We start from the raw sequence: 25,310 nt of genomic DNA, 5'->3' as shown, positions 1-25,310 counted from the left end.
ACATGTACTCAAAATGAAACTTTGTAGTGCTAGATGTGTTAAACACAAGTCGTACACAACTTGAAGTCGTGGAATGTTGGCTGGGTGATTTAGAGGACAGTGACGCTCCCACCTTGGATGACATGGCAGTGCATTGACACGCTCACCACCTCAGTACTAAGGTAATTTCAGAGCGCGGCGGAAAACACGAGATCACGTGAAACTATCAATCCGCTCCAGGTGACAACAATCTCGAAATAATATACAGACAGGAAAATATTCGTACAATTTGTACAAGGAAGTCGAGAACTCAATTCTTACTTCAGTCAACTAGGCAAGAGACGCAGTCCCCGCCCATTCGTTTCATTTCAATGTTAAAGTAAAACGACATTCAACTTCATGGCCCTCAAACTCTGGCCGTCGCTAAACCGTCCCCATCTGGTTCAGAGCCAGCCAAAAACGCCGATGTTAAGATCGACTTTTGCCAGCTCCCATGCGATCGTGGTATCATGTTGAAAACACTTTTCGTCCAGTTCATCCATCAATTCCGATCATACCGTTTGCGCCGTGGCTCGGATCATGTTGATTGATCGAGCATACAAAAACCAGCAGAAAAACATCCACTGCAGAGGCACGCTTACTTGGAATACTGAGCACGGAAGTACTTGGCCGCGTTGACCATGTTGGTCAAGGCAGCCTTGGTCTCCGTCCACTGACGGGTCTTGAGACCACAGTCAGGGTCGATCCAGAGTTGATCTGGCTTCAGATACTGCAGCATCTCGGCAATGCGGTCACGAATCTCCTGCTCCGAGGGAACACGAGGAGAGTGGATATCGTAGACACCCGGTCCGATGTGACGCGGGTAAGCTTCATCAACAAAGACTTTCAGAAGCTTGGCATCAGACTTGCTGTTCTCAATAGAAAGAACATCTGCATCGAGGGCAGCAATGGCGTAGAAGAAGTCCTGGAACTCCGAGTAGCAGAAATGGCTGTGAATCTGGGTGGCGTCCTCCACTCCGGCAGTGGCCAGGCGGAAAGAGTCGACAGCCCATTTTAGGTAGTCGGTTCGCTCCTTGCCGGAGCGCAGAGGCAGACCCTCACGCAGAGCAGGCTCGTCAACCTGGATGACGAAAATGCCCGCCTTCTCAAGGTCGACGACTTCATCGCGGAGAGCGAGAGCCAGCTGTTGGGCCTGAACAGATTGGTGGATGTCGTCACGAGGGAAGGACCATCTCAGGCAGGTGATGGGACCTGTGAGCATACCCTTCATTGGCTTCGGTGAGATTGAAGCAGCGAACTTGGACTCCTTGACAGTCATTGGAGCAGGCCGAGAGATATCTCCAACAACAATGGGCGGTCGGACACATCGAGAGCCATAAGACTGAACCCAGCCGTGGGTGGTGAAAGCATAGCCGTTCAACCGCTCACCAAAGTATTGGACCATGTCATTTCGCTCAGGCTCGCCGTGGACGAAGACGTCCAGGTCAAGCTCCTCCTGGATCTTGACAACCATTTCAATCTCCTTCTCAATGAACTTCTCATACTCTTCAGCCGAGATTTCACCCTTGGTAAACTTGTTTCGCTGGATACGGATATCCTTGGTCTGGGGGAAGGATCCAATGGTGGTGGTCGGGAAAAGAGGGAGGTTTAGTCGTTTCTGTTGCTCCGAGATACGGATGGCGAAAGGCGACTTGCGGTCGTGCATCTCTTCAGTGACCTTGCTTTGACGTTCCTTGACCGCCTGGTCGTTGGTTCGGCTGGAAGAGGCACGAGCATGCATGGACTTGGCATTGGCCTCGAGAGCCTCTCTGACAGAGGCCGGACCATCAGTGACAGCCTTTGCGATGACCGAAAGTTCTTTAGCCTTTTCGCAGGCAAAGCTGAACCAGTCGGCAATCTCGGGGTCCAGCTTCTTCTCGCTGGCAAGAGTGTGAGGGGTGTGGAGAAGAGAGCTGGAGCTGGCGACAATGACACGGTCCTTGCCCAATTTCTGAATGGCAGACTCGACGATTTCAATAGCGCGCTTGAAGTTGGTCTTCCAGATGTTTCGGCCATCAACAACACCAGCGGACAGGACCTGCTGGGGTCCAAGAGCAGCGAGGACGGTTTCGAGTTGCTCTGGGTTGCGCACAAGATCGACGTGGATAGCATAGATGTTCTTCAGATACTCCAAAACGTCGACGTTGTGGACAATGTCACCAAAGTAGGTGGCAAGCACAATCTTGGGTGCGGTGGCTCCGAGGCTTCCCAGCTTCTCGTATGCGGGCTTGAAGGCATCCTTGACTCGCTTCGGCAGGTCAAAGACCAAGATAGGCTCGTCGATCTGAACAGATTCGGCACCAGCCTCCTTCAACTGCTTGAGCAGATCTTCGTAAAGAGGCAGCAACTTGTCCAAAGCAGTGATGGGGTCAATTGATTGACCACGGTCAGCCTTGCCCAGGTGAAGGAACGAGACTGGTCCAAGCAGGACGGGCCGAGTGATAATTCCAGCCTCTTTTGCCTCAAGGAACTCTCTAACTGGTTTGGGGTCGGAGGCAAGCTTGAAGGTCTGGTTGTCTTGAAGGGTAGGCTTGACGTAGTGGTAGTTTGAGTCGAACCATTTCACCATTTCCTGCATGTGTTAGTTGACAGTCCGATATCCGATGGGGCCAATTTACTCACCAATGCGGGCACATCGACAGCAGGGGCACTGTCGGTGGCAGGTCGCTGCAGACCGCGACCCATGGCAAAGTATTGGTCAAGAGGGGCAAGGTTGTTCTTGGTGTACCGCTCGGGAATCACGTTGAAGAGCTGGATGTGGTCAAGGACATGATCATAGAAAGCAAAGTCATTGCTTGGAATGATGTCGATGCCTGCATCTTGTTGAATCTTCCAGTGTGCCAGTCTGAGTCTCTTTCCTTCAGCGACTAGGTCGTCATGAGAAATCTTGCCGCCCCAGTACGCTTCGGTGGCCTTCTTCAAGTCTCGGTTGACTCCCATGCGAGGGAAACCGAGGATTGAACTGCGTACTTGTCAGAAGACTGGTCCATTGGAATTTGACTTGGATGTCGAGACTTACGATTGAACCATCTTGAACAAACGTCGAAAGACGGGCTGACGGAATCTGGAAAAAATGGTTTCACTACAGATTCCTGGGTAGTGATTGATGAATGGATTGATGAGGGAGGAACGGGGTGTAGAGAAGAGGATGGAGAGAAGAAGGGAGGTTGATGGAGCGGTTAGGGAGGGAAATGATGTTGCAAGGGACAGTCTGGAGGGGTTCGAGATCTGGCTTCGAAAAATTTCACGTTGAGCTTTGACGTGACGGGAGGCTGCGGTGGTCTAAAGGTGGCCTTAGGAGCCTGCGGTGGCCTTGTGGCTGCATCTGCCAATCACCGTTGCAATTCGGGCCAGCATTTGCGGCAGCATCTGGCTTAAGTTACTAGCACCGCCGTAGTACAATGTTGTCGTTCGCGTTTTGGCTGAGCGCGTATCCATTTCTAGCACCGTTACTCGGCAATCTAAGGCACTAGTACTGTAAGAGCAATGGCTACTAGTACAGTACCTTACACTACCCTATCCAATGCCCTCCAATTGCTCAATCAGCTGTTTCCCCCATTCGCCGTTAGTCGCCGACCACCGGCGAGACCCTGTCGAGCGGAGCCTGCATTATTGAAATTGAACCCTGTACTCCAGGGCGGAGAGTTTGAATGTCTCCGCGACGAGGAAGCATCGAAAGATAGGAAGCCGTCTCTGCATGGAAAGATCTTCCGATCAACGGCTCTCGCAGGTTTGGTGCTGTATCATAATCTATACAATGTTGGCTACTACGAGTTTCAGACACGCCATTCCAGAATAAAGCAGGATAATTAGTAAGATAACTTGCTCTTCTTCAAATGTCTCCGAACTCCCATGACTGGACTTGCTCTGATGTCGCAACTACTACTGGTCACCCTCTATCTTCACGTTCAACTGTTATTTGCTACGCATGATGACAGACGCTCAGTGGCTTCGAAGTACTATCTAATGCAAACGACATTTTAGCCTGGCTGACGATATGATGGCCTATCCTTTCGCAATGCCACCACTAGGTACCTGTCTTTATCGTATTTGTGGCATCATAGCAGCCCTGGAATCGCCCCAGCCCGACCCGCCACTGCCCGTTTCCCAAACTTCTCTTCATACCAGCGCCTGCCTGAAACCGCTCTAGGAAGCATTGTTGCAACCTCCACTATCAAAAACCACAAGGCTGGGCTACGGTATCCCCAACCAAGACCCCACCTACCTGCAAGGATCCAGTACCCTGCCCATTCAATCCACTCAAACACATAGTGCGGGAACAGAACATATTTGAACAGGCCCTCGGCGGGAGGGACAACGTAAACTTTGTCGTAGGTGATTTGCGCCTTTCCTTCGGATTTCGCTTTGCGCTTTGCAGCTCCCCGTCGCAGGTTGAACAATGTGTTCTCCGCGCGTATGTTCCCTGCGAACCCTAGCAGAAAAAGAAAAAGTCCGAAGATGGATGCAAACGATATGATTGGGCCATGCTCAATGTCCTTCGCAGAGTACACTAGCCCGCAAGCAATGTTGCTTGAGTTCACAAACTGGTGGAAAGCCATGGCTGCGGCGATGATCGGGTGGATCGGAGACATGCTCGGGGCCAGATAAAGAGGGCTGATGACTGCACGGTATGCATAATGAAGGACATACAGGCCGGCCAGGATCTCTCTTTGAGCCGGAAGACCGGTACCCAGGAAGCTGGTCTCGGCGTGAGGCTCAGGCTTGAGCTTCGTTGGCAGAGTCAAAAGAATGTAGAGCAGATTGATGGGTCCAGTCGATTCCGCAAGGGACCAAGCATAGCGACCAGGGAGGTTGAAGCGAGACTTGGCCGATGTCTTGCCCATTGCTTGTAGCTTTCCGATCGGCGTCCATTGTAAAAGAGATACCTATACGTTGGCTTTCTGTGAGCGGACTATACTATATGAAACTAACACCAAAGCAGGGATGTCATCTTGCTGCATCCGAGGAATGTCTGCATTCCCTCATGCTGGCGAGAGGCTTCAGAATTTTATCAGGGCATACTCACGACCGAGATTAGCCTGTACAGCTTGAAGAGAAGGTCGGCGGCTCGTGGGGTTGGGGGAAAGAACTCGCGCAAAGAAGGCAACCCTGAAATACGCGACGCCATGCCTGAAGAAGTGACAGCAGAATACACAGAAAACCAGAAGCAACGCCAAATCTATCCTTCCTTAGCACGATCTTGAGAATTGAGTATCTGTTGTTTGAAGGGAACAGTGATGACGATGAGATGTTGGCGCCGTCGCAAGCCTGCTACATCCGACGCCGCTTTAGCGCAAGGCTGGCCTGCTACATTTGGCTTCACGCTCTAGTAGCCTCGCCGCTGTATGCTGCCACCTATCACAATTTGGCCATTAGCCGTTACTAAATCCAGCGCGGGACTTTCAACACCGTCAACATGGTCTTGACGGCTGACCTGGTCGTCAATGATTTCGTGACTAGGAGAGCGTTGACTCCATGGACGGGCAAACTGTATTAAATTCTCGACTAGACTCGGAGCAGTCTACACGACGGACCTTCAACGGCAGCAGAGCACTCGAATCCACAATCCAAATACACCACCCGTCTACGGCACAGAGCAAAAATTGGACAAGTGCGAGCGCTCAACCGGGAGGTAGAGTGCTAATATCCACAACTTCGTCGGCATCCTTTTGACTTTCCTCGTTGGGTCCATACAGGGGTGATCGAGGCAATGCCATCAACCCGGTTCTGGTGGACTCCAAAATACCAAAGGGAGCGATCAGTTTCATAAAAGAATCGATTCGACTTGGCTTAGCCGAGCTATTTATATGTCAGAACTTTGGCCTACAATCACTGAGAGGGACCACTTACACTTCCACGATGCAGTTGTTGGTGCTAATATCGAGAACCTTGCCCCCAAATTGATGGGTCAAGTGAGTGATGGCTTCGAGATGTTCATGTTTATGGCGCAATGCCTGGCTGGCGGCGAGGCGACTGGGGTGATAGCTTGCACCTTGTCCAAGCATTTCTTTGGCGCGCTCGACAATGCTTGCTTCTTCAGAGTGGTTCGACTCGAGTTCCTGAAGCCTTTTGGAGGCATTTTCCTCGGCATTTTCTATCGAGCTCGATTCGTACTCGGGGCTGGTCAGTTCACGATGATGCTCCATGAGCTCCTCGTAGACCTCGGGGCCGAGGATGGAAACTTTAGCCAACAAGAGCTCGCGCTGCACAAGTGCGGAAGAGGTGTAGTCCAGAACAGCCCAGACAGGCACGAGGTCTTCCAGCTGTCTCCGGGCTTGCTCAACGACGCCGTCTTGTCCTTGCAACACAATCGTCATTCGACTCAGATCCTCCACTTCGGTGTTACAAACGACCAAAGAGTCGATGTTGAACCCTCTAGCAGCCAGGATACCAGACACGCGAGACAGGACACCGGGCTCATTCTGTACCAAGCAGTTCAGGATATGCTTCTTAGGCGGTGCCTGAGATGCCACTGGAGTCTCGTAAAGGATGGAAGAGACGGCTGCAGCTGCGCCATACTGAGGCGAGGTGTAGTCGGAGACTGGCAGAGGCAGAGGAGATCGTCGATGAAGAGCCTTGTAAGCGAGGGCAGATGTAGAGTTGGTAGACTTGGAGCGCCTCGACGCAGGGATGGCGGTATCGACGATGGAAGTCCTCGTTTGGCTGCGCGATGATTGGGCGGCCCTTCGGAGGGCCAGGGACAGAAAGAAGCGCGCGCCTGCCATGATGATGGCGGCAAGTTGAGAAGCAGGGGAATCTTTAGAGAATCATCAACAATCTGGGCTTTTCACAATCGCATAGTGAGTCACAGCCGTTGGACGGTAGGTGAGTGGTACGATCTGCGAGCGAGTGAGCAGTCACAAATTTCGGGCGAGGGTCTGGCAGAGAGCAGAGGAGCAACCAGCGATGTCGGGAACCTGGAGCTAAGCCGAGAAAAGAAAAGCAGTTTCCCCAACTTCGGTAAACCTGCTTAATCGGACAGTCCACACACCCTAGGTGCCTAGTAAGGCTAAACAGCTTTAAGAAAATAATGACTAATCATGACCAGTCCCAAGTCTCGGGGAGCAAGTCACAGCTCCGCTCACACCCCCGTGTTGAAGTCCTACCTACAAAATATGGGCAGGGTGGGTTATGTCGGGCGCTCCCAATCACGCTCTTTTCCGTCGTGAGTACTTGACGTCTCTGAGATTTATGGAACATATAAACAGTTGCCGCTGGAATAACATCTTCGACCTTGACAACGATGAGAAACGATAACAGGACACATCCCCGCATGCAGCCTCGCCCGGGATGCGGGGATTGAACGCATCCTATATCCACGGAGTTTAGACGACAGATGGTGCGATTAAAGTGTCCTTCATTGTTTCTGACTCGCAGTCTCGTCTCCAATCTTGCAGCCTGTATGGCTACGCCGGCGTCGACTGTAATTGAGCCTTGGTAGAGCCTGACTCAGGTGCATTGTGACTACCGAGGTCTTCGCCTTACTCCGGCCACAGTTAGCAAAGACTCACTGCCATCAAATACCAAAGAATGCCATAATCCCGGACAACCTGTCTTGAGGCTTCCACTAAAATTGGCGGGCAATGCAATTGAACTGTGTTGATCAGAGTCAGTAACCTCGGACTCTGAGGTACCCCAATCGCACACAGTAACCGTTCCATGGAAATGGCCGGACATGGGTGCAATCGTCCTCTCTTACAAGAAGGTGGGAATCGTCCCCGATTGCCTTGACACGTTCTACCTCACGGCTAGGTCCTGCAAATCCAAACTCTCGTGCTCCTCGCGAATTCCTGGCATAAGACTTCCTTAGGGAGTCTTAAGGCTTCTTTTCAATATCTTTCTTTCAGGTACCTACCTGCGTCCGCTACTAAGCCAGCAGAATTGTTTTCCATACACAGTTCGCATTGGTCACCAGGTTGATCGTTTCCACCGCGACTAACTATGGGGTTCGTATCTTTCAGGGGCCGAAGCCTGTACCGGCTGATGCAGTTCATCTGTGGTACTTCTTTCATGATGTACGGGGTGAGTGGTTCCCCATACCATCCTCTTCTTCATGGCCCCTGCAAGGACACTCAACACCAGGTCCATGTCATCCTCTTGCTGTGCTGGAATCCACTCAACTTTTGCTCGGGCGTCTGCCGGGTGTGCTGAGCCTCGACAGTGAACTGGTCCCACATCTATACCCCGAGAACATTCCCTATCTGACCTGCTCATGGCATTCCATCTAGTACGACGCCGGAGTCCTCGGAGGCGTGCTCCTGCACCAGCCATTTCTCGACGCGATAGACAACCCAACAGGCGAATGGGTGATCCCATGGATATCCAGCTCATACAGTCTCTCAGCAGCCATCACATGCCTGATCGTGGCAACCTTTTCATTCCGGATCGGACGACGAGGAACAATCATTCTAGGCAACATCGCTGCCGTCATCGGTTCCGTGATCCAGTCGACAGCAAACTCAGTGGCCCAACTCACAGTTGGACGAGTGATTACCGGGTTCGCCATCGGGTGCATCTCGAGCGCCGTGCCGACATACCTGGCCGAGACGGGCGCGGAGATAGGTGATCGCGGTCCAGCCAACGCCTTCAACGCCATAATGTTGATCTCAGGTGTTCCGCTAGCATACTGGATCGACTATGGGTTCACAAAATCCAACGCCCAATTCTCCTGGCGCGTCCCTATTGCATTTCAATGTGTCTTTGCCCTCATTGGCGGAACGTGCATGTTCTTCCTTCCCGACACGCCTCGGTATTACTATGCCAAGGGACGACACGATGAAGGAGATGCCGCCCTGATGCGACTGCACGATGCTCCGTTGGATTCCCCAAAGGTACAGGCCACGAAGAACGAAATCCTCATGACCATCGAGGCCGAGGATGAAGCCAGTTCGAGTCTGCACTGGAAGTTGTTTTTGACTTCGGGTATCATCGACAGAACGCCCATGAAGATCATTAGGAGGCTGTGTATTTGTTTCTGGCTGCCTATGATTCGGGAGTGGATGGGGTCGAGTCTGATGGCATATTACAGTACGTATTGAAAAGACAAGACCACTTTCTAGAACGGTGTGCCTAACGCTCTTGGTACTACCAGGCTCCGTCATCCTCAGCAAAGTCGGCGCCCGCGCCTCCCTAGTCAGTCTTCTCGCAGGAGTCCTCAACATCTTCTTTGCGCTGGGCTGCGTCCCCCTCTACTTCACCATCGAACGAGTCGGCCGACGCTCAGTCCTAATGTACGGCGCGATATTCATGTCTGTTCTCATGTTGATTTTCACGGTTCTCCAAGCCGTGCCTCCTACGCCATCGATCCAATGGGCCGGGATAGGTATAATTTTCATCTTTTTGTTTGTGTTTGGTTATGCATGGCAGGGCTGCGTCTGGTTGTACGCTTCCGAGATTGCGCCCCTCGAATACCGCCATATCGGCGGTGCTTTCACGGGGTTTGGAGAGTGGCTCATGACTTTTATTACGGTCTTTGCTGGGCCCATTGGGCTGACAAATGTCGGTTGGAAGTTCTGGATCTGGGTTCTTGCTGGAAATCTGGTCGCTGTGGGGTTTGTGTTTTTCTTGTGTCCGGAGACGGGTGGGAAGACCTTGGAGCAGGTCGACTTTTTGTTCTCGACTACTAAGAATCCGACTTCTTTCGGGCCAAAAGGGGATGACGACGATGTCGAGCAGACTTGGATTGAAGGGGATAAGAAGACCAGTGGGATGCAGATGCATGAAGTGCAGGTCCGAGAGTCGTAGGAAAAGGAAAAGAGGACACTCTCTCGAAGCACTGGCAGACGCATGCATAGGACAGCATGGCCTGGCAGACGCGCAGTTTTCAAACAGTACGCCGATATTAGTACTGGAGAACGAGGTGGAACTGTAAAATGCCCTTGCGTGCTGTATTGAGCCACAACGTCAGACAGATAGATATAGATATGTACATGCTGTAACTATCACGTACTGTGTGTAATGGCTCTATACCTGTCATTGGACGACGAACGACACTTCCTCGAACCTATCAACGAGCGAAGGAAAAAGGAAAGAAAACAATCCATATTAGCCAGCGTTCGAGACTACGACATGAAACAAGTCAAGAGAGATTGCGCTGGTAGCAGAAGGCTGAATATCATTTTCACGTGCATCCCATTTCCGCCTCTGCCACGCGCAAGGCTGCGCGAAGCAGAACATCTTAACGAGGTGTGGCAAGACTACCTACGCAAAGAAATCGAGCTGAATTCAAGTCCGGCTTCCTCAACTGCCGATTACGGCGAGAATGTGTTGCAGTTGCAATTGGGTAATAATTATGATGGACTTCCCCATATCCCCAGATCAGAATCTCTTCTGGTGATCCAGCAAGCCGGGTCCGAAATAAGTATTCTTCCACACTGAATGATAGTGCCCCGGGGACACTTGAGCGAGTGTTGCTGTGTCGTCCAAACTCTCCCGCTCTCAAGTCCAATTCTATGTGTTGATATCAACTCGCAAGGTGTCGGCTATCGCGATCTCTTTCTCGAAAAATGCTCTTTGATTATCCCCAACTGTTCTTTGCTATTCGCAATCGAACCGTGGACGAGGTGTGGATTATCTCGAGATTAGCGCTGTGAATACTGAGCTGGTTCAGGCGGCTCCGGACTGTCGCAAGAGTAAAGTCGAAGACGGCCAGTGGTTCACTTCCGCGCCGGGAAAATGGAAAACGGAGAGCATCCGGCACTCAAGACATGTGAGTGTCCGCACTTGTAATACCCTTTATCATAATGCGACATCTTCCATCTCTGCACCTTCTTTCCCATCTTCAACCTTGGCCTGCTGGTGTTGCTCGTCTTGGACAGGTGGCTCATGGTCTTTTCCAGCCTCGTCGGAAGACGCAGCTTCTTCTTCGTCTTGATCAGACTCCTCTTTTTCCGCCTTCTCATCATTCGGGGCTTCTTCATCTGCACTGCTACTCGCTTCGTCTTCCGCGTCGGCAGGAGGAGGTGGCGGCAGTTCCTTCTCGGCGGGAGGTGGAGATTGCGGTCCAACTTCAGGCCCTGGCTCTCCGCTGAGAGTGCTCTCACGGTCGGGACTCTTGGGACCTGCACCTGCAGCTTTGGACCTGTCGGGGAGGCTAGACTGCTGTGGTGCGCCAGTAGGGGTCGTTGTCGTTGCCGGTACACTGGTAGATGATCTTCCGGCAAGCGACGGGTTGGAGCCAATCTGTCGCTGTCGTGGGTCCGCGTCGAGGTAATAACCCCGAACGCCAATTATCCTACCTTCTCTCTCACAGCCTTCTATCCATTCCGGCCGGACCACGGGAATGTTCATCTCATTGGCCCTCTCCCATTCTCGCCCGCGGCCCTCTGTGCAGACGAAATGCGTCGTGTCTATTCTGACGGTGTCGACTATCTTTGCGCCGATCCGTTCCACCGCGGCCTCCAGGCTTTCTCTCAGTTGAGGAGGCAAGATTCCGGGAGTCACGGTGATACCGGTGAGGTTGTTCATAGCATGAGTCCTGGCGGTCAATGTGTTGCTTGTATAAGTGCCTCCGCTTGTCTTTAAGACCAAGTAGAACGAGTATTCCGTATCCACAGCCAATCCGCTTATTTTCGTGCTCGTCATTTCCAACGGTCGCGGAATGTTGCCTGCCTTGCTTCCATTTCTGTACAGCGCCAGAGACCGCAGAGTCGTCGTGGCTAATTGGATTGGGTCCCATTCGAGGACGAGGGATGTCTGAGTGGCATTTCGAAGGCGCAAAACCGGAGTAGCAGGGGTATTTATTCCATAAGTGTTCAGGATCTGGTCTTGCAAAGCAGCGAATGCCTGCCGGGCCTTTTCTTCTGCCTCATGGTTCTGAGTAACGGTGATGTCGACGATAGATCCTGAATTGATGGAAGAGGGAAGAAGAATCGAAGGAAACTCGATCTACCGCCGAATTAGACATACAATCCAGAACATATCAGCGCGTTAGTTTGCATACCAATCGTTTGTCCTCGGTGAGGAGGACCGCGACACCGGCGTCGACCTTGCCCACGGTCAAGGAGACCAGCATCTTGGAGTCGGGAGGATGTCAATGGTTATAAGAGCCGCCAATAACGAGTGACAAGGTTAGGAATGCAGGAACGTCAAGACCTAAAGGAATGGCCGTGGGACATGAGTTTACCGGGTCGAATTGTGGAGGACAGCAGCAGGGTGTTGTTCGTGGAGTCCACGGTGTTACTAGAACCGCGCGCATGTGGTCGGTCTCCAACTTCAAGCCAGAGCCACGCAGCCCGGAACATTCAAGTTGCTGTATGCTGCTGACATAATCATAGTCCGCTCAGCGGAAGCATGTACTCTGCACAAAATGTACCGCTCTTTGCCAGCGTCATTGAACGGTTGTCTCTACGCTCTGACTACTTGATAACCGACTGCAAGCTAGATCGCATGCCTGTCGTGTTGGGCCAGTGTCGTAGAGTCCCCTTACCCTACCTTGCCCAGCCCTTGGCTATTGCCATAGCCAAGGGCACAAGGTTGAGATCGATCCCAGCAATTTATCATGGGATCAACAGATCATACACGTATAATAGCCAGAATGCTGACTGCGCCGAGTGGTAGTCGTAATATATTAGTCGAAAAGGAGAACGCATAGAATGCAACTGCACAATGTCTTCTCCCAAGTCGTAATAGTACGGCGTTGTTGTACATGGGTCGAAGTTCCTACAACCCTCCGCTCGGGCGATATTCTCACTCGCTCCCCTCCCAGGTCGACCATGCGGATTTCCTAGGAAGTCTTCCTTCTTCCCGTGCCGTCGGCTGAGAACGTTTGAAGTTCACCTTCTGGATTTGTTGCTCAAGCGCCTTGACTAGAACCTCTGACGAAGAGACCAGCTCGTGATACCCGAGAGTGAGACCAGCTTTGGAATAGGCATGGATTTCAAAAGTCCCCTTCAGGCCGACCTTGTAGTCTTGGCCATGCTTTGGGCCATCTAGTCTCCGTCCATTGGCATGATAACCAGTATTCCTTAAGGCGTCTGCAAAAGCGTTTGCCCATCTTCGCTTCAAACGATTGCGCATGACAGCCTTTGGAATCGTCTTGGTACTCACGGCGGAGACGACCGACCACTGTAGGGTATCCGGAAGGATCTTGGAGTATTGATGCAGCAGCTTGAGGCGCCTTGGGTTGAAGCGATCATTGATGATGCGTTGGTCGGGGGATTTGGGTGCGTGGAAAGGTGCGAATCTCGCTTTCAGGCCATGGATGTTAGGGATTCGGAGAGGCACCAGCGGAGAATGCAGGTGGCTCATGGTTGCGGTGCGCGATCAACTTGAACCGGCTTGAATGCATGGCTATCTGATATCTCGAGGCAGGGATGCGAGCAGTCTCGATTGATGGCCAGCGTTGCAGTGGCTATCGTAGCATGGCGAACAGGACCGTCATCGTCGACAGAAAACAGCAGTAGTTGTGGATGGTAGTAGGAGTAGTGGGCAGGCCGGCGGTTGTTGGCGGCCTGCTGCGAAGAAAGTTCGAAATGCGTCTCTCGCGGCGCATGCGACTTGCGCTAGACATTGACCGTACTGCAGTGACAGTGCACTCGCTGCCCGGAATTTTTGCCCCACCAAAAGTGAGGTGCCAGTGCCAGTCAGCGACCAACAACGTCAACCTCGTTGTTCATATTTGCCCTCGCAAGTCTTTCTCTCTACAACTTACACACTCCACACATTGACACCACCTCCACTACACATCACCGCCCCCGGCGCTTTCCTTGCGACATATCCAAACAGACAGAAAAACCCGTGCTACCACTGAAGGAATCTCAAAATGCCTAAGAACAAGGGAAAGGTGAGTAATTCCACCTCCACAGATCTCACCGCATCCCGAAATGAACTGCACACAAATCAGTTGGCTGGCCGCTCAGGCTCCTGGTGGCAACCACGAAAATACACAACAACCCATCCTTTGACACGCACCTCTCCCTGCCACTATAATCATTTCTAATACTGACATGTGACTTCCAGGGAGGCAAAAACCGACGTCGTGGAAAGAACGAAAACGACAATGAAAAGCGAGAACTGACCTTCAAGGAGGAAGGACAAGAATACGCCCAAGTCCTCAAGATGTTAGGCAACGGCCGACTCGAAGCGCTCTGCTTCGATGGAGAAAAGCGTCTGGCACACATCCGGGGCAAGCTGCGGAAGAAGGTGTGGATCAACCAAGGCGACATTATTTTGTTGTCGTTGCGTGATTACCAGGACGAAAAAGGCGACGTGATCCTCAAATATTCCGCCGACGAGGCCCGTTCTCTGAAAGCCTACGGCGAACTTCCCGAGAGTGCCAAAATCAACGAAACCGACACCTATGGCCACGAAGGTCTGGAGGACAATGTCGAATTCGACGAGGATCGTGACACCGACTCAGACAAGGAGGTTGACATTGACGATATCTGAGCTGAGCACACACGCATACGCACCGTGGCTGTTTTGTTTGGATCCGGTTATCCGACTTGTCGAGGTTTTTTGGTCACCACGGTTCAGATTTTCAAATCGTCAGGCAGGCTGCATTGCCCAGCACAGCATTCATAAATACAAATGGTTATGTTATGGGACGATGGAGTTCGGCAAACAAAAATGGATTTGCTTGTTTTTCCTACTGAGATTTTCTGTTTCTGTTTTTCGCCAATTTTATCTTGCGGATTGATTTATCTGCCATTTCAGTTGTCCGCCTGCCTTTTAAAACATCCGGGATCATCGCGTCTATGTGTCCAGTCGTCTTCGCCCTGCAAAGTGTTAAGACAGGCATCGTACTTCTGTTTCGTCCCATGTAGACTGCCTGCTTAAAATGGTCTGCTCAAGTCCTGATGCCAGTGGGTCACAATGAACCGAGTTGGAATGGCATACTAACCAGTCACCCGTAGTCTGTCTGCGTCCATAGTTGCAGCCACCACCCAGAAAAGTGTTCATGATATTTCCCGAAAATGTCAAGAGAATAAAAAAAACAATCAGCAGCCAGGATTCGCAACTGGTCACCCACGTTACTACTAACTAGCCGGCAACAAGCTTAAGTACAACTGAGCGGACGGGAAGTTCTGCTTTCTTGTTCCTATGGCCGATTGCGGAGGATAATTGTGGTGGTTCATATGATATACAACAAGAAAGACTGTATCCTTCTTGCCACCGAGGAGATGTTGAAGGGGTTGGCACATGTATCTATCTAGAGTACAGGACACCCAGTCATGACACTCGACAAACAGTCATACCTAGCCATGTCAATTTCTCTCTCATTTCTTGCTTTCACTAATCTTCATCGTCAAAAACACTCTTTGTGAAGAAGCGGACGATTTGGCGACCGGCCTCTTTTCCAACAAGGGGATCCAACTCCTCGAGACTCATGTTTGCGACCTGTGCGACATTTTTGGTCTCGAGGTACAAACGGCTAGCATTCTTGGGCGTGACGCCAGGGATGGTCCTAAGGAGATCCTGGGGTACAGTATTGAAAGTTTTGTCATCTGGGTCTTCGTCATCAACGAGGCCAATTTGAACGGCTTTCAGCGGATCAGGTTCCTCCTGCTGCTTTTTCAGCTCTTCAAAGATCTCGGCGGTCTGGTACGGCGAAGATGACCAGATGACCTTGAGACGGGGGAACGCCAGAGTAAGTAGGACCAATTTGGATTGCAGATCCTTTGTTTCGGCATCGGGTCCCATTTTCAAGGTCGATACCGACGTCAAATCGGCGAACGGGTCGAGGGTAAACGACTTGTTGTGGTCGAATTCGATCAATAAGAACGAATACTTGTAGTATTGCAGCATGGTTTCGGCCTGGTTGAACAATCTGCCGTTTTTGAACGAGGCGATCAGATCGCGCACGGATTTACGTTCGACGCAAATTTGGGGAGAGAGAACGTAGTCGCCTACGGTCAGTTGGCAGGGGACGATTTGCATGCTGCGGCCGTGCAGGAGACTGGGAAGCGCGGAGCGGAACTCGCGCACGTCGACCACCACGGTCGGAGGCGCCGCTGTGGCTGCGAGTCGGCCGCCGCCGGCGATGCGGGTGTTGACGGTGCGTAAGAACGCTTCTTGAGGGTCAACTGTACTATCTGTCAAGGTCACGGCCATGCTGCCCCGTTCTTTGATCAGTTTGGTGAAGGCGTCCTTTTCGCGCCGTACTGCCGAGAGGTATCGCTGCTCTTCCACACTGCCTCCGTAGTACATGAAGTAGGCGCGCACGTTGCGGTCTGAATGGCTGGATCGGTATACTTCGACGCGGCGGATGAAGTCGGCTGAGGGAGAGTACATGATGATATACTTTGGTCGCAGTTCTTCCAGGAGCTGGTCGTCCTGGTCGCCGTCATAAGGGTGCACCACTACCTGGTCGGATGGGTCGTATAGTTCAAACATGTCCTCGCCGGCATCTCGGAGGTCGTCGACAATCACATCGTCCTTCTGCAATGCTTCGGATTCTGTGGGACGCAGCTCCGCTAGGAGTCCTGCCACCTGGGCATCTTTGTCTTCCACAGCAGCTACGGCGCCATTGATGGTCCGCGTGGGATTGAAGCCGCTGCTTCCTCCGCCTCGAACCCGTCGCCGTTTGTTGGCCGGTGCTTTACTGTTGAGTCGACTTGCTGCCGTGCCGGCACCGCCTTTGATGTCATTCAGGGACTTCTGGTTCTCCTCGAACAACGAAGCGCTGACCTGGGCAAACGTCTTGCGCCAGCCAAGGTACTCGCGCAGCTTGCGTCGCATCATAAACTCAGCCGATCCCTTCTGTTCCTCCTCTTCCACTTCGTGGGGAGCTTGGCCGTCGTTCATGTCTTGCGGCAAGGGTTTGACGTGCATCGTCTGTAGATATTCCTTGATCTGTCGGCACGTCCTCTGATCGTTGCACATGACCAAAACAGTCTGGTTGGAGTCGTCTCTGAGTTGGGGGTTTAGATAGGCGTCCGTCTCGATTTCCTGCAGGATCTCGGCCAGCACTGCCCACTTGGGCTGTTCTTCCAGTACAGGCGCTAGAGAATCCGGTAGTTTGGACGTCGGCAAGACATTGTTGCCACCATCGTCCATTTTCCCTTTATACACTCTATCCCGGGCGGATCGAAATATCGTGGCCGCGGCATCCAGGAACAACCATGGCGACTGGTTCTGCCGCGTCGATCCCGGCGGCGGCGAATGACTGGCAAGCACCGTGTCGAGGTATTTCAGCAACGAGACACAGTCGTAGCTTAGCAGAGAATGCAGGATGGACCGAAGGACAGTCAGATCGTTGGCTATCTGTTTGGTTCGCCAACTGACTCGGTGCCAGACGGGATCGAGCTGCCGCCGGACAATAGCATCAAAATTCTGGTGCAAGGCCGAGTCAAGGGTCCAGTCGTCCATCTCCAGCCCGGCGTTTGCCTTTTTGAGTTCAGAGATGCTGACCTCGACACACTCTAGAACAGCATTCTGGATGGCTTGCATGGCTTGGGTCATGGGCACTTCCAGTTCAATGACATCGGCCCGTTTCTTGCTCTCCAAGCTCTGTGCAACCGAGACATGGAATCGGGGCCAAAGTGACGGCTTGCGTAGGAACAGTGTTCTCATCAAGCTGGCGAGCGGTGCATAGGACGAAGCTAGAGGCTCGGGCGCGTCACTGAAGGCTTTGAGAAAGCCGATTTTGTTGTGTTCTCGAAAGATGCGGACAATAAAAGCCTCGATGCTCGTGGCAACCACGCGTTCGGCATGGAGAACAACTAACCCAGTCACGGTCTCCGGGTCTAAGAGTTTCGAGAGTAAATCCACCACCAGGATTCGACTGGTCACCGAGACGATGCCGCCTTCGGAGTAAATCTTTTCGCGTGCCGCCACGGTCGCCTTGTCGGTATTGATGACTCTGAGCCCTTTGGCCAGGGGACTCCTCGACATGGCATAGTGCTCTGCCAGAGCCTCGCCGATCCATTCGTTTTCCCGGTCTTCGGCCCCTACAATGATCACCAGGGAATTGCCTACGGCGTCATATGAGTGGAGCAGGTTCGTGACGATCTTGAGAAGTCCAAGACCTCGCGCAAGAATGACGAGAACATCTTCGGCGCGCAGCAAACGGTATATTTCCTGCTGGAATTGTAGTGGAAGCGATAGCTTGACCACCGGCGGCTGAGACGATGCCGCCGGCATTTTACATTGTTCCAGGTTGAGTTCTTGAAGGGCAGTCAGTTTGAGCAGACGGACTGAAGGACTGAAGTGGAGGCTGTCTCCGAGTCATGAAGTCTTGATGCCAAGCCGGAGGAGTGTCATGTCGTGTCAGCGGAATCTGCACAGTCGGGCCATATTACTTGCCGTACATATGGCAGAAGATGAACCGGGACGAGCTCTTTGTCTACACTTATTAGACACCCTGATTACTAGTAGTTGGTTTCACAACCGCTACTGTGACGTGACAGTAGAGAGAGCACTGGCAATGAAGGATACCTGCAGGCGGTAAGGCAGTGGCAAGGCGTACAGTGAAGGCTTCGTCTGTTGTGACCTGTTTAAATCTGCTCCTACCCCTCCTTCTTCTGTACCTATCTGTCAATGTCAGAATCAACAGATTTAATTCAAGCTTACCAGATTCATCGTGGTTCCCACTTCCGCTTTTATCTAATGCCATAAGAACAGGATAGTGTTCAAGGAAATGCTGACTTTACCAAAGAATGGCTCCTACCGCGTTGACGCCTCTCGTGGATGTGTCCTCTGTCGGGAGAAGGCCCCTTACTGAGTGGAAGCAGGTCTCGGTATGCGAACATGTCGGCTGTATCCTCACAGGACTACTGGTCAAAGCTCTGTCGTGGTTGGCGAAGGGGGTCATCAAACTGTTGTCCTGGCTTTGGCACGCCTCAGGTGCGGCGTATCTCTTTGACATCATCCTGAGAGCTTTGACAATTGTGGCCATTGGTTATATAACCTTTTGGATTGTCTTTATCGCCATCAAAATCGTTCCAATCGCTATCAGGATTGTTCTCCGGGTCGTCCGAGAACGCAGAGAAAGAACAACGCCGCGAGGAGTGTCTGGTGACTCACGACATTTTCACGGAGTTTCAGCGGCGTCCTCTAGCTCGGAAGGTTTCGCAAACTTCAGGACATCGCCTCACTCAAATTACGGCACTTGCTCCGAGTCTGCCAGTCGAGGTCCTCCACCGCAAGACACCAACACCTACCAACAATTCATTCCTCCCACGGAACCGTCCCCTGTCACTCCTCCCACGGAACCGTCCCCTGTAACTCCTGCTCCTCCCACGGAACCGTCCTCTGTGACTTTTCAGAAGTGGCATGACCACACCAAAACGTGCCTAGAAGATAAATCGAGCCTACAAGAATTCCCCTACCCGCCCATTGCTTCATGTACTGAATGCAGAGCCAAGCAAAATCAAGGCCAGCCTTGTGACCACGCAATTGCTGATTTTTTTCGACAATCACCCGAATATTCTTGCCAATGGCTTAAACAAGAACGAAACCGCTGGCATCCCGACAAATTTGTCCGGTGCTCCGCTTCTATACGCAAATCTGCGGAAGACATATTCAAGGTCGTACAAGGGCTACATGAAGGCCACCCGCCCCCCTAAGATAAGCTCCAAGAAAAATGAAGCGGGGTGCTGTTGACGTCTCCAAATCATCCGAGGATATCCACTGATCAGGATTTGTGAGTAAGGAGTGGGTGTCTCGGTCTGTCGTTGAACATGGTCGAGCCATGAACATTGCCGTCATCTTCTTTTGGTCAGTGACTCTTCAGTGACACAAAGAAGAAGAAGCACGAAGCGCTGTTGACACGACTAGCGAAGGCACTCCCGCTTCCACAAGGCAGAATCCGCGTTCGGTAGAGGCCATATCAAAGGGGTGACATATGGCTTCGAAATGGTCGTCACCACCGTCCTATGGCTAAGGAGACGCCAGGTCAACCCTGTGGTAGACGATAAGTCAGCCCTCCTCCGTACGACGAACATTTGAAACAACAAAGGATTCCTCTCAGTCCGAACACATCCTTAAAACAAGTGACAGCCCAACACCCAATCTGGACCTGTTTCGTTTTGGACCATCATTGCATTTCCAGTCGCAACTGCAAACACGACCAATATCCCCCAGCACTCCCTACTTTTGCTCACCCTGGTCATCCTGCCCACCCTCCTCAGGAGCGCCCTGATCCTCATGTCCACCACCGACACCAAGCTCATCCTCTCCTCTACCCCCATCCCATTCACCACCACCACCGTCATCCGTTGACACCCCTTGATAACACACCCTCTCATCCCACCCCCTTCGATAAATCACCAAATCCCTCTGCAACATCTCCAACTCCCTCATCGCCTGCGTCACCGCCATATAATTCCTATCCATATCCTTGACCGCACGAACAACTCGACCAAAGGAATCCCGAACATGTCTCTTTAGCGTCAAAGCCATATTCCACTCCTCTAGGATCCGACGGTCTGTAGGATTGCCACCTTCTTCGTCTCCCACCTCCTCACCCAATGAACCCAAACCCAAATCCAAATCCGTCAGGCTATGTCTATCAGTAGGCCGACGAAGAATCCGCGCCTGCGGCAATTTCGCATGATACAGCGCCGTCACACGATCGATGACTTCTCGTTGAAGTTCCGAAAACGTACGTAGATCAGGCTGCGTAGCGGCCGCCGCCCACATCCTCTCATGATTATTGTTGTTGCCGCCATGATTGCCGCTGTCGTTGCTGTTGTTGGTGCTGCCGTGGTTGTTACCAGCAGCACCAGCACCAGAAGATCCCTCTTGTTCGTTTTGTCCACGTCTGCTCCGCCTGTTGTTCACCGGTCCAATATATTCCTCACTATTTCGTATCTTCCTTCTCCACGCCCGATTCATCAGCGTTGTATCGGCATATCCACCTAGGGCGCGCGTTTCCGCCCGAAAGTCGCGGTAAAATGTCTTGAAGAAGGCAATTGATCGTGATAATGTCGCTTGCAGTTTGCGTGCGGCTGTGCTGAATGGTATTGAAACTGGAACTGCTGTGGTGTCCCTAGGGCCGAGTGGACGAAGAGGAATTAAATCGACGCCATCGTCATAGTACTCTCTCTCCCTTGGAGACGGAGAAAAGCAGCTTTGGTGGTGGCCATCCACATATGGTCGTATTGATGGGCGGAGGTTCGGATTGTTGGCTGGACCTGGACATGAACACTGACTGGGACCTCTCTGTGTCTGTGTCTGTGGTGGTATACCAGCTGCGTTGGGGTTCCCGTTGCCGTTCTCGTGTGCTTTTTTAGATTTGCGTTTCGCTTGCTGACCCTGAACCTGACATTGACCCTGACACCGACCTTTGTTCTCGTTATCCTGTTGGCGAGCAGCAGCACCACCGTCACCACCACCACCACCAACAATATCGGCAGCAGCAGTAAACTGGGCCGCGAGAACTTCATCAACTCCATCTTCATCTTCATCTTCATGCTGCTCACCACCACCCCCACTCCCATTCCCACCCCAGGAATCCGCCGGCATCATGCGCATGTTGGCCGCCCAGAATGAATTGTAGTCGGATGGCAGTGGTTCGTAGAAGAACGCTGGCACTGGCACTGGCACTGGCACTGGCACTGGCACTGGCACTGGTACTGGCGCTTTGCCAGCGTTCAAGTTCACTGCGTCTGCTTCGTCAGCGAAACGAACTCTTCGTCGTCGTCGACACTGTCCCGCTGTATCTGACGGAAAGGTCCTAGTATGCTGCTGCTGGTGCTGTAGAAAGCCTGTGCAGCCGCCCGTGCCGTCGGCCTCCAAGTTTCTGGGTTTTGGTGCGCTTGGACAGGCCGATTCTTTTTTGGGCGGTTTGGTCTTGATGATTCCAAACGGGGTGATGGTGTAGATGATTCCATTGCGGCCCAGGAATACTCTACTATGCTTCTTCTTTGCCGGCATAGTAGTTAGTGTTCAAGTTAAGGGGCACAACACAACAAAACAAATGCAGATCAAAAAGCATGCACATGAACTAAAAATGGAGACAGAATAAACGAGTTAGGTATTATACCGTAGCAATGCCCCAGATGGACAAACCATTGCTAATGGCAATGGCAATAGCAATGGCATGCATGGCTTGACAAACCGAATGAAGAAAAAACAACAACAACAACAAAATGTGAAACTAGTAGAGCAAGAAGACGACTGAGATTGATCAAGCAGTCTCTTTTGTTTGTTCGTCCATCTCATCCAGCCGAAAACCATTCATGACGTTGGTGTTGGGACATAACATCATGTTTAGGCGAATTGGATATCATGGTATTTTGATCCTCATTGTTTCCATTCCACTGCACAAACAATTTTCAGTTTCCCTCATCAAGAAACAGAAACACTATCCAACGTGCTTTCCTAGTGTCTTTGCCAACTTTGCCTTCCTCCACATCAGTCATGGGGTATCTTTTTGCATACGAAGGAAATTGTCGTATAGTCATGTCGTCGTAACAGATAGTGAGAGCATCCGCCTCCACATCCAAACTGGTGTCAAAAATTGACGTGTGATTAGACGCCGATTTGCTAAGATCCAATCGGCCACAATCATCTCGGTGTATACTGGGGTTTTCTGAGCTTATTGACAATTGGAGGCGGTCCATCGTCATAATCAGGATAAGGAGGTCTCGGCGCACCGTTCAATCGTGCCGGAGACACATGCTGTCGCTGTTGAGAATGAGCAGGATACGCAGGTTCATTGATGGGGGTTTTCGGTGGTCTTGGTGGTGGCTCCGAGGGGTTATAGGAGGAAGGCACTGGTGGCGGTTGGTACGACGTCTGTTCGTTTTTGCCGCGATAAGGCAGCTCGCTGGACGACCTCGGCGGTGTGGTCTCCCCTGGCGCCACGGCGAACTTGTCCTGACCAGGCGCAAGCATGTCGTTCGGGTATGGTGGATTCCCCGGCATTCTGTACAGCTGCTGCGGAGAGGTCGGTAGAAACCCGTCATCGGCCGGTAGCTCTACAGCCCCAGGATGGGCTGGGGCCACGGGAGGAGTCGACGGAAAGTTCTGCTGCTGTTGATAAGACCAGCTGGAGTCACGACTGTGGGAATCCAAACGGTGCTCTTGACGCCTCTTCATCAATTCGATCTTGGCCATCTTAACAGCGGCATCGACAAGCATCCTCTGACTATTTTCTTCTCGGATGTATTTTCTCGTATTTGTCGTCATTTCGCTGAGGTGTTGCCACTCATTCATGGCGTAGCCGCCCACCCCGACCGAGACGTTGAGCCTGTAATAGTTCTCGACCGGCACTCCGCGCTTGGCCAACTCGGACTTGAGCATCTGTTGGTGGATCTGCTCGCAATCCTCGATCTTGGCCATCAGTCGCCGTCGTGCCTCGGCGAACGCGCCCATGCTGCCTCCCAGAAACCCTTCCCACCACTCATGCTGTCTGGCATCAGTACCCTCGGGCCGCTTTCCGGTTCCAATGCTGATAAAAACACCAACCTCCCGTCCTGGCCATTCGTTGACGGTTGCTTCTTCCAAAAGCTGCGGCGCGGGGTTGTACTTGCCCGCTCCTTCGTCGTGGAAAATAGAGTGTCCGATTTGAATGGGCTTGAACGCCAATCCCACGGCCGAGGTGGCCCGGCCGGCCTGCCATATCGTGCAGTTGAACTCTGGGGCTGGTTCTTTTCGCGAGTCGTAACTGCGCAGGAGGACGGACGAGCCGGTTCGTGGGTTGGTGCCCTGGTAGACAGCCGTCACGGCGCTGTTACCCAGTCAGTACAATATACACAAGCCTAAAGGGTGTCCACTTACGTCTTTGTGCGGTTCTCCCGTCCATCATACAAGCTGGCATTGGCGTTTCCCCAGGCTGGAAAGGACGGCGAGAGAAGTGAGTTCCGCGGGTTTGGTGCGCTTGAGACCGAAGTTCCGCTCCGCACGCTCATGGACCTTCTCACGGCGGCAGCGCTGGTGGCACTGACAGGACTGCTGAGATCTTGGAATTCTCTCCCGCCTGTGGCAGTCCCATCATTGCCCTCGTCTTCGTAAACAGTGTGTGCCCGAACACACTCTTTGATAGCCTCTTCAAGTTTCGAAGCCTTGAACAAGGTCTGTTTGTAGGGAATACCAGCAAAAGTCTTGTCCGTCTCGAACACTCTTCTTGTCATTTTCACGTAGACGTCCATACATGTCTCCAGGTCCATGCGCAATCGGCCCAGCATGATGGCAATCAGTCCGCCCGTTCCTGTCCCGCCGATGAGGTCGAAATAGTCGCAGGGCTTGGGAGTAGCATCTCGACTGGGAGGTTTGCCTTCGGTCTCGACGTAGACCCGGTGCATGAGTTCTTGAAGGATGATGAGCATCGAGTAGCCGCGCACGCCTCCGCCATCTAATGGCCAAGCCAGTCAGTATACAAACACAACAGCAACTGCGGGAGACGCCTCGACGTACCTAGAGATAGAATGCGGAGTGGTGGACCCCTGGTGGTGTCTTTCCGTCGCAAATTGTTCTGCTCCATCTGGCCAACAGTGTTCTTCAATTCTCCAAACAGAGGAAACTTGAAGAGGGTGGCACAAGAAGGAAAAGAAACGGGGGCCTGGTTGAATCGAGAGGCGGATGATGTCTGAGCGCCAAGTGACGTTCAAAGGACTCGAAGTCCCACTACTACCTGTATCGGTACCAGTACCACCAGTATTACGAGAATACAACTCGTAGGTACCTTGTTCTTCAGGCTGCTGCCAGTGTACTCGAGATGAATCGTGGTACTGTACATTCGATTCAGCTAGATGCGCGTCACTCTTCCAGCTCCGAAACTTTCGTGTTGTGCAAGTTGTGGTTGCGGGTGGCGCGCGGAGAGGCAAGAAAGAGCCGAGTCTCGCTTCGAGATGTATCCAAGTTTGGGTCTTGAACCTGTCGAAAGAGAACGGCCTCGCAGTGATGTTGCCTTGACTTCTGGCTTTCTTTTGCGCTGATCAAAATTGCACTGCCATCTCGAAGTTGAACTGGCCCGGTTCGACTCGGACTCAGCCACAAACGCGACGTTTGAAGCCTGCATGTGACTTTGTGCCGAGTTCAAAGTCGCAACCTCTGCCAACGAGGCTGCCTTGCGCTAAATCGACCTGACTTCACGCCTTGCACATACTATGTACTCCCAGATCGTGAGCCTCTATGTCAGGTGCAGAAACTAGCCATAAGTCATTGTTGACTACCAGTGGCTCTCGACAGTGGCAAGCAAATCGTGTCCATGTGCAAGGCTGAAAGAATCGCCCGCGGGCGCCCTTTCTACACACGTTCGAACCTGGCTCGGCCACGTCTTCTACAGCATCCAGGCCCATCCGGCCATCTTCTACAATGCAACAGTCGAGTATTTCAACTCTGTTCAATCCTCCACAACATGCCTCGCAGTCGCAAATGCTCTCATTGTGTGGGTGGCACAGTTG

At 52.2% G+C, this 25,310-nt stretch overlaps 11 protein-coding genes and 1 non-coding gene across 12 annotated transcripts; 3 read left to right on the top strand and 9 right to left on the bottom strand.

Annotated features, from left to right (window-relative positions):
• Positions 1–616: 616 nt before the first annotated feature.
• Positions 617–3,048, bottom strand: HMPREF1120_05363 (5-methyltetrahydropteroyltriglutamate-homocysteine methyltransferase; the record flags this gene model as incomplete). Its single annotated transcript, XM_009159534.1, has 3 exons — positions 617–2,590; positions 2,641–2,980; positions 3,038–3,048. The coding sequence occupies 3 exons, from the start codon at positions 3,046–3,048 to the stop codon at positions 617–619; spliced, it is 2,325 nt and encodes a 774-aa protein (XP_009157782.1).
• Positions 3,049–4,076: 1,028 nt separating this feature from the next.
• HMPREF1120_05362 (ubiquitin conjugation factor E4 B) lies at positions 4,077–4,862 on the bottom strand (the record flags this gene model as incomplete). Its single annotated transcript, XM_009159533.1, has 1 exon — positions 4,077–4,862. One exon carries the CDS (start codon positions 4,860–4,862, stop codon positions 4,077–4,079), a length of 786 nt encoding a protein of 261 aa, XP_009157781.1.
• A 777-nt stretch (positions 4,863–5,639) lies between these two features.
• Positions 5,640–6,743, bottom strand: HMPREF1120_05361 (acetolactate synthase I/III small subunit; the record flags this gene model as incomplete). Its single annotated transcript, XM_009159532.1, has 2 exons — positions 5,640–5,817; positions 5,869–6,743. 2 exons carry the CDS (start codon positions 6,741–6,743, stop codon positions 5,640–5,642), a joined length of 1,053 nt encoding a protein of 350 aa, XP_009157780.1.
• Positions 6,744–7,382: 639 nt separating this feature from the next.
• On the top strand, positions 7,383–10,070 carry HMPREF1120_05360 (MFS transporter, SP family, arabinose:H+ symporter). The gene is made up of 4 exons (XM_009159531.1): positions 7,383–7,723; positions 7,980–8,040; positions 8,247–9,045; positions 9,110–10,070. Exons 2-4 carry the CDS (start codon positions 8,002–8,004, stop codon positions 9,760–9,762), a joined length of 1,491 nt encoding a protein of 496 aa, XP_009157779.1. The 5' UTR covers positions 7,383–7,723; positions 7,980–8,001; the 3' UTR covers positions 9,763–10,070.
• Positions 10,071–10,755: 685 nt separating this feature from the next.
• Positions 10,756–12,031, bottom strand: HMPREF1120_05359 (uncharacterized protein; the record flags this gene model as incomplete). The annotated part of the gene is made up of 2 exons (XM_009159530.1): positions 10,756–11,904; positions 11,960–12,031. 2 exons carry the CDS (start codon positions 12,029–12,031, stop codon positions 10,756–10,758), a joined length of 1,221 nt encoding a protein of 406 aa, XP_009157778.1.
• A 674-nt stretch (positions 12,032–12,705) lies between these two features.
• Positions 12,706–13,266, bottom strand: HMPREF1120_05358 (uncharacterized protein; the record flags this gene model as incomplete). Its single annotated transcript, XM_009159529.1, has 1 exon — positions 12,706–13,266. The coding sequence occupies one exon, from the start codon at positions 13,264–13,266 to the stop codon at positions 12,706–12,708; it is 561 nt and encodes a 186-aa protein (XP_009157777.1).
• Positions 13,267–13,590: 324 nt separating this feature from the next.
• On the top strand, positions 13,591–14,826 carry HMPREF1120_05357 (translation initiation factor eIF-1A). The gene is made up of 2 exons (XM_009159528.1): positions 13,591–13,801; positions 13,978–14,826. The coding sequence occupies exons 1-2, from the start codon at positions 13,781–13,783 to the stop codon at positions 14,404–14,406; spliced, it is 450 nt and encodes a 149-aa protein (XP_009157776.1). The 5' UTR covers positions 13,591–13,780; the 3' UTR covers positions 14,407–14,826.
• Positions 14,827–14,952: 126 nt separating this feature from the next.
• On the bottom strand, positions 14,953–15,068 carry HMPREF1120_09281. Its single transcript, XR_634400.1, has one exon. It is a non-coding gene; the product is annotated as a 5S ribosomal RNA (ribosomal RNA).
• Positions 15,069–15,252: 184 nt separating this feature from the next.
• HMPREF1120_05356 (DNA excision repair protein ERCC-4) lies at positions 15,253–18,102 on the bottom strand (the record flags this gene model as incomplete). Its single annotated transcript, XM_009159527.1, has 1 exon — positions 15,253–18,102. One exon carries the CDS (start codon positions 18,100–18,102, stop codon positions 15,253–15,255), a length of 2,850 nt encoding a protein of 949 aa, XP_009157775.1.
• A 233-nt stretch (positions 18,103–18,335) lies between these two features.
• HMPREF1120_05355 (uncharacterized protein) lies at positions 18,336–20,039 on the top strand. Its single transcript, XM_009159526.1, has one exon. The coding sequence runs from the start codon at positions 18,618–18,620 to the stop codon at positions 19,524–19,526; it is 909 nt and encodes a 302-aa protein (XP_009157774.1). The 5' UTR covers positions 18,336–18,617; the 3' UTR covers positions 19,527–20,039.
• A 10-nt stretch (positions 20,040–20,049) lies between these two features.
• On the bottom strand, positions 20,050–21,435 carry HMPREF1120_05354 (uncharacterized protein; the record flags this gene model as incomplete). The annotated part of the gene is made up of 1 exon (XM_009159525.1): positions 20,050–21,435. One exon carries the CDS (start codon positions 21,433–21,435, stop codon positions 20,050–20,052), a length of 1,386 nt encoding a protein of 461 aa, XP_009157773.1.
• Positions 21,436–22,470: 1,035 nt separating this feature from the next.
• HMPREF1120_05353 (uncharacterized protein) lies at positions 22,471–24,388 on the bottom strand (the record flags this gene model as incomplete). Its single annotated transcript, XM_009159524.1, has 3 exons — positions 22,471–23,635; positions 23,686–24,259; positions 24,322–24,388. 3 exons carry the CDS (start codon positions 24,386–24,388, stop codon positions 22,471–22,473), a joined length of 1,806 nt encoding a protein of 601 aa, XP_009157772.1.
• Between the last annotated feature and the right edge of the window lie 922 nt (positions 24,389–25,310).

Source organism: Exophiala dermatitidis, assembly GCF_000230625.1.
Source record: "Exophiala dermatitidis NIH/UT8656 unplaced genomic scaffold supercont1.4, whole genome shotgun sequence".
Classification (NCBI taxonomy): domain Eukaryota; kingdom Fungi; phylum Ascomycota; class Eurotiomycetes; order Chaetothyriales; family Herpotrichiellaceae; genus Exophiala; species Exophiala dermatitidis.
This window is presented reverse-complemented; position numbering and strand designations above follow the sequence as displayed.

What these genes read in the sequence shown, in the direction of transcription:
- HMPREF1120_05360 (XM_009159531.1), top strand. Translation starts at nt 8,002, where the DNA reads ATGCAGTTCATCTGTGGTACTTCTTTCATGATGTACGGG. An exon ending in CTTCTTTCATGATGTACGGG is followed by an intron (nt 8,041 to 8,246) that starts GTGAGTGGTTCC and finishes CATTCCATCTAG; the next exon opens with TACGACGCCGGAGTCCTCGG. An exon ending in GAGTCTGATGGCATATTACA is followed by an intron (nt 9,046 to 9,109) that starts GTACGTATTGAA and finishes TGGTACTACCAG; the next exon opens with GCTCCGTCATCCTCAGCAAA.
- HMPREF1120_05357 (XM_009159528.1), top strand. Translation starts at nt 13,781, where the DNA reads ATGCCTAAGAACAAGGGAAAG. An exon ending in TGCCTAAGAACAAGGGAAAG is followed by an intron (nt 13,802 to 13,977) that starts GTGAGTAATTCC and finishes TGTGACTTCCAG; the next exon opens with GGAGGCAAAAACCGACGTCG.
- HMPREF1120_05355 (XM_009159526.1), top strand. Translation starts at nt 18,618, where the DNA reads ATGGCTCCTACCGCGTTGACGCCTCTCGTGGATGTGTCCTCTGTCGGG.